This window comes from Herpailurus yagouaroundi, unplaced genomic scaffold (assembly GCF_014898765.1).
Source record: "Herpailurus yagouaroundi ecotype Mexico unplaced genomic scaffold, PumYag 181, whole genome shotgun sequence".
NCBI lineage: Eukaryota > Metazoa > Chordata > Mammalia > Carnivora > Felidae > Herpailurus > Herpailurus yagouaroundi.
The window spans coordinates 20244327-20257998 of NW_024412412.1; the positions used below are offsets into that span (position 1 = coordinate 20244327).

Sequence of the window (13672 nt, forward strand, 5' to 3'; positions counted from 1 at the left end):
ATATTCTTTTTTCTAAGAAATCATGGCCATTCCTACCCCATAAAAGAGCACTGGTCTAGCTCAGTGCTTCTCAGACTTTAATGGACATATATTCACATTAAAACATCTGGAATCTTGGGGTGCCTTAATCAGTCGGTTAAGCATCCGACTTCGGCTCAGGTTATGATCTCATGGTTCATGGGTTCAGGCCCCACACTGGGCTCTGTGATGACAGCTCAGAGCCTAGAGTCTGCTTTGGATTCTGTGTCTCCCTCTCTCCATACCCCTCCCTGTTCACTCGCTCGCTTGCTCTCTCTCAAACATTAAAAAAATTAGAAAAACAAAACAAAACATCTGGAATCTTGCTAACATGCACACTGGAAAACAATGTATACTCATTCGGGTGGTACAAGGTTGGACCCAAGAGCGCATTTTTATAAGCTCCAAGATGATGTTGATGCTGCCTATCCCTGGTTCACACTTTGAATAGCAAGGTTTAGCTGACTAATTTGATTTTGCTCCCTATTAGTTTGACTCTACATGTATTAGATTCTGCTATCAAGTCTTTTATTTTTGTGTGTGTGCCTTAAAGTAGGGCTCTCACTGACAGATGGTTTTGAATGCTTGTCAAACAAACGTGTATGTATGTTTCTGGCAAGTATTTTTATACTCAGAAGAGACCACATAGATCAGAATGTCAACCTTTGCCTTGAAGCAAAAAAGCTGAATTGCATATACAAAACCATCATTCCTTAGAATAAAGGGGTTTCAAAAATAGCAATATACCAGCTATTTCTAGGCTTAGGTAGACATGGCCATTAATTGGCTTAAGAGTCCCCTAAGAACCTGCTGCTCAAAGTGAAGTCCACAAACCAAGATCGACAACAAATGGGAACTTGTTAGAAATGCAGATCTTTGGGTCCCCACCCAGACAGAATCTATCTGCCTTTGAACAAGATTCCCAAGGGAGAAACAGTAAAGTTTAAGAAGCACTGCCCTAGCACACTCATATTAACCGGCTGAATGAGAAAATGCTAGAAAATAAATGTTCGTGTTTCTTCATTTGTTTGCATGACAAAAAGCATTTTTGTGGGAGCAAGGTAAGAGAGAATAAAACGTTGACTGGGTCACCCAAAGGACCACTCCCTAAAAACGGCCACAGTTCATTATCTACTTAAACACCCTCCAGTGGCACCAAGAGTCATCCTGGAGAAAGCATAGTAGTTGGATTTCATTCATTTGAATCAGTGACTAATTTGCTACATAAAATCAGCTCCTCCCAAACCTATATAACTGGGCAAATATTTTCAAGGATGGTAACGTGTGTGCTGAGAAAAATATCATCCCTGTTCAAATTTGCTTGCTTCACCATCAAATCAGACTCTTCAGATGGGAGTAGCGGTAGGAGGCAAGAACATGAAGGACAGATGATGAACTGAAATGAAATAAAGGAGCACCTATTCTTTCTTACATACATAGTTTTCATCAGAGTTCTCAAGTGTTTCATTAACCATAAGAGGCTAAGAAGAATGCTGTGAATATCTACAAGTGGGTTTTTACTACAGGGTTTCCTAGGACCTCCGTATCTTTGCATGTATTGTGAGTTTCCAAGAGTTAGCTGTGCACAGTGATTTTTCAAACTTTTCTGATTATATGCCTTCAATACATTGTTCTTAAGCACCAAATACTATCTCCCGAACCCAGAAGAACATCTCAGAGCCACAGCCAAAAAGCATCCCCTGAAAACTTGGAAGGAGCATCCTTTAATATTCCAGATTCTAGAGCTAGACTTGAGTAAAATTTTTAAAAAATCATAGAATATCTATTTTTTTAAAGAGGCACACAGTTAACACTATAAAAAGAACTTTAATTAGATACTCAATGGCCAAGATTCAATAAACCTAGGTAAATGTTTTACCTTATTAACTAAGGGTAATTTCCTAAAGGACTAAGAGCAAACTTGTTTTAAAAGTGGTTTCATCTATGACATTCAAAGACTGCAATGTAGTTACAGGCCCAAAGTTCTTTAAATGAATCAATCAAGGATGTAACCAGAAAGTGCTGGATGTAGGATAAGATGTACTATTAAAAAAGAGAAACATTAAAACTTGGGCATTTCGGCAGCTTTTAGTAGGGCACGTCAGCAATTTTAATAACCTTCAAGATACGGACAATACCTTCAAAGCTCATAGTAACCATATACACAGGAAATATAAGAAGCTTTAGAAAGCACAAAAAAAGAATACCATGTCTTAAAATAGCTACAACATTCAACACTATTTGATAAATTTTATTTAAAAAATTTGTAAAAGTGACTAAAAATTACTTTATTCAAGTAGGTCTAGAATAGTTTATCCATTTAGCTATAATGAAATTAAGTATGTCAACATGCCAGAATAAAGTTAACATTTACACTGATTGATACTCAACAAATTTTAATACTTACCAATATTTTTAACTCTGCTTTTCAGCTGGGTAGAATGCCTTTTCTTATTCTTTGACTTGGGAGTTTTATCTTTAGATGCCAGGCTGGCCTGTGCAGATGCTTTTCTTGCCTTGAATGTTTTAGTTACTGTTGTTGGATCTACTGGATCAGGCATACTGCTAAAGCTTTCTAAAGACTCTTCATCAAACTGGCGTCTTCTCCGGCTGGTATCTAACTGATTTTTGCGATTACTATTTGTAGTTTTCTCTACAGGCACTGGAAATCCAGTCTTGATAAATGGTTTTTCTACTTCACCTTCCTGGTCATATAACCATGGTGTCCTATTGTTTTCCACCTCCTCTTCGGGCTGTTTTTGATTCCTTATCAATGAAAAGAAGTTTTTATAGGTACAACAGATTCCTATGTTTACTGGAAAACTGTAGATACAGTTTACTAGATTTAGATAGATAAAAACATCAACAGGCTATAAAAACATTTTTAAAGAAATAAACTAAATATGCAAGTATTATGAATGCTAATGTGCTAAATTACTTTGAACTTTAATATTACATCCTTCTCATTAAACCATTTTCATTGGCAAAAGTTCCAAACAAAAGATCTAGCATTCATGAAGCAAAAGAGTGGGAAAGAAAAATAAAAAGGGCGCCTGGGTGGCTGAATTGGTTAAGCATCTGACTTCAGCTGAGATCATGATCTCAAGGTTTGTGAGTTCAAGTCCCACATCATGCTTTGGGTGAGCACAAGTCCCGGAGTTCCCTTCAAGTGAGCCCCGCCCCTTTATTTCTCTCTCTCTCTCCCCTCCTCCCACCTCACCCCTCATGGGATTCTCTCTTTCTCTCTCTCTCTCTCTCCCCACCCCTCATGGGATTCTCTCTTCTCTCTTTGCCCCTCGCTCACTTGTACCCTCTCTCTCAAAATCAGTAAATTAAAAATAAAAATAAAAAAAGGATGGGACATACAAGGAAAAACCAAAACACATGCAGGAACAGCTGAGAAAGAGCTGTGTGTAACAGAGGGTTTGGGAACACACACAGATCTGTTGTCACCTAAAGCGGTTCAAAAAGAACTGGAATTTGGTGAAAACAATTGTCCATGCAACTGGTAATTTACTCCGCCACACATATAGTTTAGTTCTAATGGTGTGCTAAACACTGACATCCTTTAATATATTCATAGGTATTCACTGATCATCTAAGTTTTAAAAAAATATGTATGTCTACAGGATTTCTCAGAAATTTTAACATGACAATGTGCTTGATATTATAAATGTCTTAGAAGAAAACATAGTCAGCAAGATGCCCAAAACTTTTTATCATAGAACCTGACACGAACAGCGTTCCAAAGAATGTGATTTGGGAGACTGAACTATAGGATTCAACTTAAGACAAAAGTTAGCAAACCTATATTCTACAGGTCAAATTCAGCCTGCTGCCTGTTTTTGGATGGCCTGGGAGCTAAACTGATTCTTATATTCTTACATGGTTGAAAAAATACCAAGAGAAACAGTTGTGACGCAAATTATATGAAATTCATATTTCAGCACCCACAAAGTGTTACTGGAGCACAGTCACTTGTTCATATTGTTTCTGGCTGCTTTTGTGCAAAAATGGCAGAAATAAATGGCTATGACAGGCACTATATGGTCTGCAGTATTTATTATCAAGCCATTTACAGTAGTAAAAGTTTTCTGACCCCAGCTCAGGACTACAATGTTTCATGTGACCTCTTGTTATCTCCAGCCATTTAATTCAGGGAACCTACCTAATAATAGGTGAGATTTGGGGGAGGTCTAATCTGAAGTAGGTCAAATATCTCAAGTAATACTAGATATCCAGATCCATCCTTTTTTACTATCAATTATGTACAAAATATGGATAGCAATGAAGTAAGGACCTTCCAATAGTAAAGCTATTAACTAAAGCTTTGAATAAGTGTTTATTGCTTATGATGGAAATTCATTCAACCATCATTTCTGAATGGCAACTATGCCCTAAACACTGTTAGGCTCTGAGGAGGGAGTATTTTAAAGAGCAATAAGGCGTTTAATGGGAAAAAATGGTTAGCAGAGCTAAGAAAAAGTCAGGAAGGTCAACCACAGGATTCCCAGAGTCTAATAAACAGTTGAATTCTAAGAGTTTTTGTGTCATCACGTAAGAAAATCTATGATTTAACAATTAAAGTGTCAAAATGTTTATTTAAGAGCCCAAGACATGCCCAATCCATAACTAAAAAGTAATGTGAATTCTGTATTTGTAAAGGGCTAGGAAAGACAAAATCAAAGAGATACTTCTTACAGAAGAAATACTACAATGAACTGACATCTAAGTTTTCATCCTTCTAAAAAGTTTTTTCTGAAATAAATAAGAGTAACAATAAAAAGGCTATTTTTACCAGCTGGCTATCAAAACCGTTTTCCAGATTAACACACACATGAAAAAAAGCTATAAAAATATTAAATGATTAACCGGACTCAAACCAAGTAGTCTTTTACACTATTTGAGTCAAAAGTTTTATTTGGGAAGACTATTCTATTAAAAAATATTAACAGTGAGAAAAAAGTATATGTATAACACTGAGAAACAGAAAAAGATATCCTGACTCTGACTGATACCATATTTCACTGATCTAATAGTACACTCCACATCACATTTAGATAGGCCTTAAGAATTTATTCTAATCAGGAGCTATGAATCAAGGAGCCATCACTTTACAACTATCGTCTAGAAGTTAATATTAGTTTCTAGCCCTAAAGTGAACTTAAAGACAGAGAGCAAACCTGGGCAAAAGACACTGTATGGGTCACATTTTCTCCTTCCAAAATGAACTGCACGAGACACTCTGATCAAAACTGTGATACCAGGGTTAGCAGTAGGTGTATGCCCGAGAGGTACCTGATCAGATTATCAGTTTCACATTCCCAATGCTATCAAGCCGAACAATAGAAGCAGCCTGCCTAATTATGTTTTCAAATTATGTATAATTAGATGTAATCACAAAAGTGACATTTAAGAATACAATGGATTATGTTCACAATTAAGTACCTTTGTTTTTCTGCTCCAATAGAAGAACTGCTTTCAAAAGGTTTTGGAAAAGCCATATATTCTGTTTTCCCTGAAGAATTCTGGGCTAATGGTTGCTGTTGTTCAGTGGGTGTCGAAATATTCGGAGAAAAATCTCCAAAATTAGAAGGAAATAAAGGGCTGAAATTCATACCTAATAAATAAAAGCAATGGATAAGACAACAACAAAGTGCCTGAAGACCTAAATATAAAATTAAAAGACAGTTTTAATTAAATGTGCCACTGAAATCCACCAAAACAAAAAACTATTAAATACATTAACATTCATTTGTTCAATCACTGTTTACATAGCTCAGTCCACTAGGTTTTCCACATTGGTGATACAAAAATGGATAATGATCCTCACCCTTCAGAGTTAAAAGTTATATGTAACAGTACCTGACCTTTATCAAATGACCGGATACTGGACTCTACTGTAGGCATTTACCCGTCACTTTGTTTAAGGCTCAAAACAACGCCATGACACAGGTATCGTATTAATTTTACCAGGGAGAAAATCGGCTCAGAGATTAAACAGCTAGTAAATGCAAGAGCAGTTCAGATCTCAGGTCTGCACAACTCCAAAGCTTTTATTCTTTCCACTCTAATTTAACTGGAAAAACAGACCAACACTAACCCTTTACCATACAGTGCCATATCAGATGTATTTGAGGGGGCTACTAACAACTCGGGGAGAGAAAGGGGTGAGAAAAGTCTTCACAAAATTACTTTGTGAAGAATGGTCTTCGCCCAGAGCTGACACTGGTATGAAGTATATTTCTGCAAAGGAATTACATGTGCAATTATTTATATTATGTTACTTAAAAATCTACTCAAAAAAACGTTTGTTGCCAATATTTATACCCAAGAACTAAAGTGCTTGTTAAATTTGTTAATGCCACTGCTTTTATAATCTTGCTAAGAAAATGCACTGCTCTTTTTATTTATATTCACAGAGCCATCCAGCTCTCCAAACCCTTTTCTCCTCCTATATTCCCTGGCAAACACCTTCAACTCCATTTCCTTCATGACACACTACATCTAACTGATCACCTAATGTATTCTACCTCTAGAATTCTTCTGAATTGCTCCTAGTCCTGTACCCCTCCTGCCAATGCCTTGGACCAAGCCATCATTCTTTCTCTAATATTACTGCAGCAGCATTCAATTTTCTCTTCACCAGCAATATTCTTAGCTCCTCTCTCAAAACTCTGCAACACTATCACTAGTATAATATTCCTAAAATAGAAATCTCATGCTAACCCCCTGCTCAAAATCCTTCAATGGCCCTTCAGGTTGGCCATGGAAAGTCTAAGCTTCTTTGCACAGTACAGAAGGCCTTTGCTGCTCTCCAGCCACATCAACTACTCTTCCCCTGTGATGGCCCTAAACACTAGCCAAACTTAATCATTTCTAAATTCCCCACATGATCTACTGTTTCATTGCTTTGTAACTCTACATGTCACACTGATTAGAAAGCCCTTTCCTCTCTCATCTCCCTGGAAATAAATTGTGTTCATTCTTTAAATAACATGCTTTCTGGAAGGAAAAAAAAAAAAAAAAAAGAAACCTGCTGACAATTTTTTGCCCCAACAAAGAGCAGACCCCTCACCTCACTTGCATCACCGCTACAGCACCCACGGCATTGTGCTGAGCACCTGACACCCAGAGCTTCCTCACTGGACTCTAAATTTCTTTAAACATTAGTTCTACCCTTCTGAATCCCAGTCACTTATTTGGCATCTGAAATGTAACGGGTGCAGAAAAAAGGTCTGAATAAAAGCCTAAGCTAAATAAATTAAATCTAAGCCTAAGCTAAGCTTCTGTCTAGTTGTGAATCTCCCTACTAAGACATGCAGCTCCTCTAGAAGAACGCTGCTTTAGTCATCTTTACTCCCCTCATGCTCTACGCAGTGCCTGGTGTGTTGCAGTCATGGGAGAGGATCATTCCCTTTCTCCTTGATAAATGGTTGCTGAATAATTCAAAGGTGTAAGACTAAGCAATCTTCATATGCAGTTTGCTTAATTTCATTAGCAACCATTTTAAGTTTTTCACTATAAAGAATCAACACAGACGAGTCTGTAACTTTCTTTGCAACATGAGAAGGGACAGATAAAAATCCATGCAAGAGACAAACAGTATTCCCGAGCACTTTGCATTTATTTTCAAGTTTTCAGTCACTTACCCGGTGCAAACGATGAAAAATTAGTAAACCCAGGTAGGTTAAACAGATTTACAGGCTGTGAGGGAAAGCTGAAAGGACAAAATAAACTGGGAGAAGAGGTGTGAGATGCACCACTGCTTCTTTCCTGGCTTCCGGGTTTTTCTGGGTGCTGAGTATGTTGGCGCATAAGTTCATTTAGCATTTGTTTCAACCTGTAAATATTTAAGAAGTCAGTTAACTTCTAAGTCAGTTATATTATCTTCTGTTTAAAGTAGGTTTAAAGAAAATACATGTAAAAAGTGATTCAAAACATGCAATAGAAATGGCCTGTTTTGAGAGTGACAGCAAACATCTGCTTGTCCTGCAGGCTTACTTCAGTAACTTGGCCTTTGGAACAAGAAGTGCACTTGTCACTTCGATCAGACAGTAAGCAGAACTCTAAGAAATTGACAGATTTTTGATGCTGGAAGCTTCACAGAGATATAATTTACATAGCATATAACTCACCTAATAGAAGCATAAAGTTGAATCCTACAAATTTTTAAAACCAAAAGTCTATGGTATTAAAAGGGAACATTGGGCAAGTCACTGTTTATAAAATCCTCAGGAATTGAAAATGTAGGAGTATCCAATTTTGCTCCTGCCCTTTTCTCCCAGAAGATAACTAGAAAACCCCTGCCCAGTTTTAGCATTTTCCATACAGATCTACTGCTTCTAATCACAGATTACCTTTGCACGTTATTCTGTTGCCACGTCAGCTGAGTATAGCACTGGTTCAACTGGTGCATTATAAGGTGTACTTGAGGAGACGCAACATTGCTGGGCATGACACTGTAGGGACCCGTGAGAAGAGTTTGTAGCAGACAAGATAACGTCTGTGGAAAGAAAAAATGTCCTAACAGTTACTGATGACTTGAGAAAAAATGGGCAACGGTTTAGAAGGTATAAAAAATTTACTTTTGTAGTAAAACTTTACCTGCTGGTCTTGCATCAAAGTCTGACAAATATTGACACTGAAATCCAGTTGTTTCTTTAGCTGATTGATTTGTTCTTGCCATTGTTCTTTCTCCTCCACATAAGAGAGTTCCGACACCCAACGAAGGTTTTCTTGGCGCTGCATGCTGATATTCTGCTGTCTTGTCTTGGCTAAAGGACGATAATTTCCATCTGCTGAAAAAGGGCGACTGTTCTTCCACCTAACACAGATTTAAAGCATCAGGTCATCGTATGTAATTACTTGGTTTTTAAAATCTGGCAGAAAACTCCTGATACTGTGGTTCACAGAGCAGTATTTTCTTAAGATCAAAGTTTAAGTTCAAAGGACTCAAAAAGTATAGAAAATGAGGGGGAGGTTGAGGGAGGGAGAAAGGGAATGCCAGATTTCTAGCCTTGTGCAATTATCATTTGTAAGTTTTTTCCACTCTTTTTTTACTTAGGTTTTACACAGAAGTGTCCATAGAATCCTGTACTCTGCAAAATGAACATTTTATTACAAGCATGTTTCCACTCTTCATGCTTTAAACTTAGCCACATGACATTCCATCAAGTGGAACTACTTAACCATCTTTTATTCACGAAACATATTTTACTGTTAGAAATAACAATGTAATGGATATTTTGTTGACAGGCCTTTGTCACCATCGATGATTTTTAGTTTTGCTTAATTCCCCCAAAAAGGAGCAAAGATCAAAGCTTATGAATCTTGATCCAGTCTAGTTGGGATCTACCTTGGCAAAACTCTCACAGTACAATAAAAAATGTATTTGGTCTTTATCCCAGGTGCCTGGCATAGAGCTCCCAAACCCTAGGCATCTCCTGAGAGGTAGAAGGTCTTTGCTACTCATTCAACCATAGCTAATGACTCTTGGCAGGCACTAGATAGTTTCATGATAAGGGCAAGTCACTAAAAAATCAACTAGGTGTTTACAGGGTTGGAACTTTCAGCCCCATCTTCAACTTTGAGAGACAGGAGGGGCTAAAGATTGAGTTTAATCAGCAATGGCCAATGATTTAATCAATTGTGCCTATGTGATGAAACTGCCACAAAAAACCCTTAACAGCTGCTTAGAAGAGCTGCTTTGAAGTGCGGGGAAGGTGGCGCACCCAGAGGACATGGAAGTTCTGACCCCATGCCCCACCCATTCCTTGCCCTCTTTCATTTGGCTTTTCCTGACTTGCACCATTTATAACAGGCAAGTAAATGTGCTTTTCTGAGTTCATGAGTTGTTCCAGCAAATTATGAAACCTAAATAGGGCTTGTGGGAACCCCCAAATTTTTAGCAAAGTCAGACAGAAGTGTGAGCACGTGGAGACTTGGGATTACAACTGGCATCTGAAATGAGGGCAATCTTGTGGGACTGAGCCCTTGACTTGTGGCATCTGCCCTAATTCTAAGTAGTTAGTGTCAGAAATGAATTGAATTGTAAGAACACCACGCGGGTTCAGAGAATCATAGAAGCACTTAGTGTCACAAAGATGTGAAACATCAGGAATTAAGCCAAAAGTTAAAACGGTGAAACTAACCTATTCTTAGTTTCTTTTACATTGTAAGAGTTTTGATTCACACTGTTAGGAGGATACATTGAAAAGTTATCATTGGAACTGGCATCTTGCTCTTCTTCTTCCTCCTCTTCATCTGTCCGAACAATTCCTTCAGAAAGGTAACCATCTTCATCTCCTTCTTCATCTAGTGCACACTGAGTAGAACCTCCCCAAGTTGCCATTGTTCTAGAGATTAAGAGACAAAAAGTAAGAGATCATTCTAGAGATTAGCTAAATACGTTACCATCTACTATGTGCCACACATTGTACCATATGTATACATATACATAAGTATACTTATACATAAGCATAGATGTACTGATCTATACAATTTCACTTAATCATAGTAATAAAATGGATGGTACTCTTTCCACTGCTGTTATACAGAATATGTTTACTCTGCCTTCCACAAAACAATCCTTCAAATAAATTAAAATAGTAATCATAACCCCCTGAACATTCTTCCTAAACGCCCTTCAATTTTTAACTTGTCCTTGAGTGACAGTTTTCTAGATCAGAGCTGTCGAAAAGAACTTTCGGCAAGAGTAGTAATGATCTATGTATGTGGATCCAATACAGTAAACACTAGGTACACATGGCTAATGAGCATTTAAAATGTGGCCGGTGTGACTGAGAAATTGAGCTATTTTTTTTTTTTAATTAAAAAAAATTTTTTTTAAACATTTATTCATTTTTGAAAGACAGAGAGAGCACAAACAGGGGAGGGCTAGAGAGAGAGGGAGACAGAGAATCCGAAGCAGCTCCAGGCTCCAAGCTGTCAGCACAGAGCCTAACGCAGGGCTCGAACTCACAGACCGCGAGATCATGACCTGAGCCGAAGTTGGCCACTTAACCGACTAAGCCACCCAGGCGCCCCTAATTTTTTTTTAATTTTAATAGGTATAGGCAATGCAGCAGCTGCCATACTGGAAAGCACAACTCTATATGTACTTTTTAATTTAAGTTTACTTATTTAGTTAGAGACAGAGAGAGAGAGAGAGAGAGGGAAACGCACACAGGGGAGGGTCAGAGAGAGAGGGTGAGAGGCAGAATTCCAAGCAGGCTCTGCATTGTCAGCACAGAGCCCCACACGGAGCTCGAACTCATGAACCATGAGATTATGACCTGAGTGGAGATCAAGAATCAGATGCTTAACCAACTGAGCCACTCAAGTGCCCTAGAAAGCACAATTCTAGAGCCGTGGTTCCCAAACCTAGATGCTGATCAAAACTATCCAACTTTTCTGAAGTTTAGATGTGTGTTACTCACTCAGAACAGAAAAAAAAACACTGTAGGTATAATTTGATAAATAAAGTACAGTTTGGGACTTCAAAATAGGAAAAGTTCTTCTAAGAGGAAGAGAATAAGGTTTGATGCAATGTTCCAGAAATGCCATCTGAGGATATCAAAAGGTTAGGTCCCAACGAACTTGAATTTCAAAATGCTAGCTCTGAGGGGCACCTGGGTGGCTCAGTCGGTTAAGCATCTGACTCTTGGTTTCAGCTCCAGTCGTGATGTCGTGGTTCCTGAGTCTGAGCTCCGTGTGGGGCTGGGCTCCTCTCTGTGCAGAGCCTTCTTGGAATTCTCTCTCTCCCTGTCTCTCTACCCAGCCCCTGCTCGCTCTCAAAAAATATATATGTATGTATAATAATAAAATAAATTTAAAAATAAATAAATAGAAAATGTTGACTCTGAATACTCCTATATAGATAACTAACCAATCTTACACATGGCCAATTTTTAAGAAATATTCTAAATATGGAGATTTCAAATGTAAACCCTAAAATCTAAATGTTTCATGTAATAAAACATTTCCTAACTAATCATTAGGAAATTTACAGACAGGAGATTTTTAAGAAAAAACGTGCTCATTTCTGGCCTGATAGGTAAGTACTATAAAGTAACAAACATTTCGCTTTTTTAAGCTTAAAACATAACTAAGAAAATACGGCTTATATACTCAAGAAAATCTGTATCACCATTTGATCAAGTGCCTTAGTTATTAAAAAAAAAAAAAAAAAAAAGAGGTGATGCTATGAGAAGTTAGAACAGGAAACAGCTGGATTTAGTTAAATTGAACCACTAAGGTGATGCTCAAACACTAGCCTCCAGGAAACAGCAGATGTGTGCTGAGAGGGGAAATGAAGCTGCCCATCCTACATGCCTTAGGTAGGTAATGTTAAGAAAAAGACTGAAACATCACTTACTTTTCCGTTCTACTCTGCTGAGGCGTACACAGGTTCTCAGATCCATCACTTCTCAATGAAATAGCCACTGGAGATGTAGTTTCAGCTAGACCTTGCCTCCTCTGATGTTCAGCCATCAGAGCTTCAAGCTGCTTTCTTCTCTGTCTTAGCTCTTCCCTTAACATCTCATGTCTTCGCATCTCTGACCACAGCTGTTATTTTAAGTCAGTCAAGTTAGTATAATATACTTGGATTTGTTTTAGCCTTAAAGAATATAAGACAAAGAGTTCTGTTCTCCCTCTATCCTTTTTACACTAAGATATCCACACTTAAAATAATATTTTTGTGATGAGAAAAAACGAGGCAATCAATTCTTAATAAAAACAAGTAGTAGCCAAATACACTGCGTCAACTATTTAGAGAAAGTTATGTTTTCTACAAATCACACACAAACAAAAAGGAAAAGGATAGGTCTTTCTAACAGAAATGATTAGTGTTCATTGTAACTACCCCTTAAACACAATTCTGCCAAATATTTGCTAATAAAAAACAAGACTATTTTGAAAAGATCCCAACTTAATGACTTTGGGAGGGAAAAAAAACACTAAAAGACAAAACAGGCTGCATTTAAAAACATGTTCCACAGATACTCAGTTTTCCTTCTTTAAGACGTGATGTAAGACTCAGGAACAACAGTACAATATACAATACCTCATTATCTACTACTGAAGGATCTTCAGGCTCAAAACCAGATTTGCTTATACCGGTTTCATTTCCATTAACAGCTGGGGTTGAAGTAACAGCTGGGATATATTTTTTTGTGGGACAATTACCCGCACTAGTGGCTGACAGCTAAAAAAGGATTAGTAAAAACTATTATGAGGAATTAAAGCAACTGTGTTAATTTCATAAAAGCAGTTATTTCACCATTTCACTGGGGCTCTGATACTGTATTTAACTGGTCATTACCAGACCTCAATTGACATCTTGATCCAAAGAAAACCTGACATAAGAAAACAAAGATGAAAACACAGGATAAAGCTGAAGACAAGCAGCCAGCCCTCAGGAACAACAGAGACAAGAAGGATAAAATGTTACCATGGAAAATTTCAAATACTCAACCCAACTCTGATATGCATCCCTCTGGATATTATTTAGACTATGGAGAAGGGAAAAAGGATTAGATAAGGTAGAAGAGGTTAGGAGAAACATAATTTGATGTGTTTCCCTTTCACTGAAAACAAAACCTGACTGAAGAATAAAGGTAACCAAAACATTTTAAGAAAAATCTCGAAA

General features: G+C 37.6%; 1 protein-coding gene across 25 annotated transcripts in view; it reads right to left on the reverse strand.

The window, feature by feature from the left end:
• Positions 1–13672, reverse strand: part of PCM1 (pericentriolar material 1) — an 83028-nt gene that overhangs the window by 34131 nt on the left and 35225 nt on the right. For 24 of the 25 annotated variants that reach the window (XM_040490033.1, XM_040490031.1, XM_040490034.1 and 21 more), the window contains 8 exons: positions 13088–13228; positions 12398–12588; positions 10173–10376; positions 8626–8845; positions 8379–8524; positions 7671–7861; positions 5467–5638; positions 2426–2784 (listed from right to left, as the gene is read on the reverse strand). In XM_040490033.1, coding sequence (XP_040345967.1) covers positions 2426–2784; positions 5467–5638; positions 7671–7861; positions 8379–8524; positions 8626–8845; positions 10173–10376; positions 12398–12588; positions 13088–13228 — 1624 coding nt within the window. The remainder of the gene's footprint in view (positions 1–2425; positions 2785–5466; positions 5639–7670; positions 7862–8378; positions 8525–8625; positions 8846–10172; positions 10377–12397; positions 12589–13087; positions 13229–13672) is intronic. The other variant, XM_040490038.1, reaches the window with a different exon arrangement.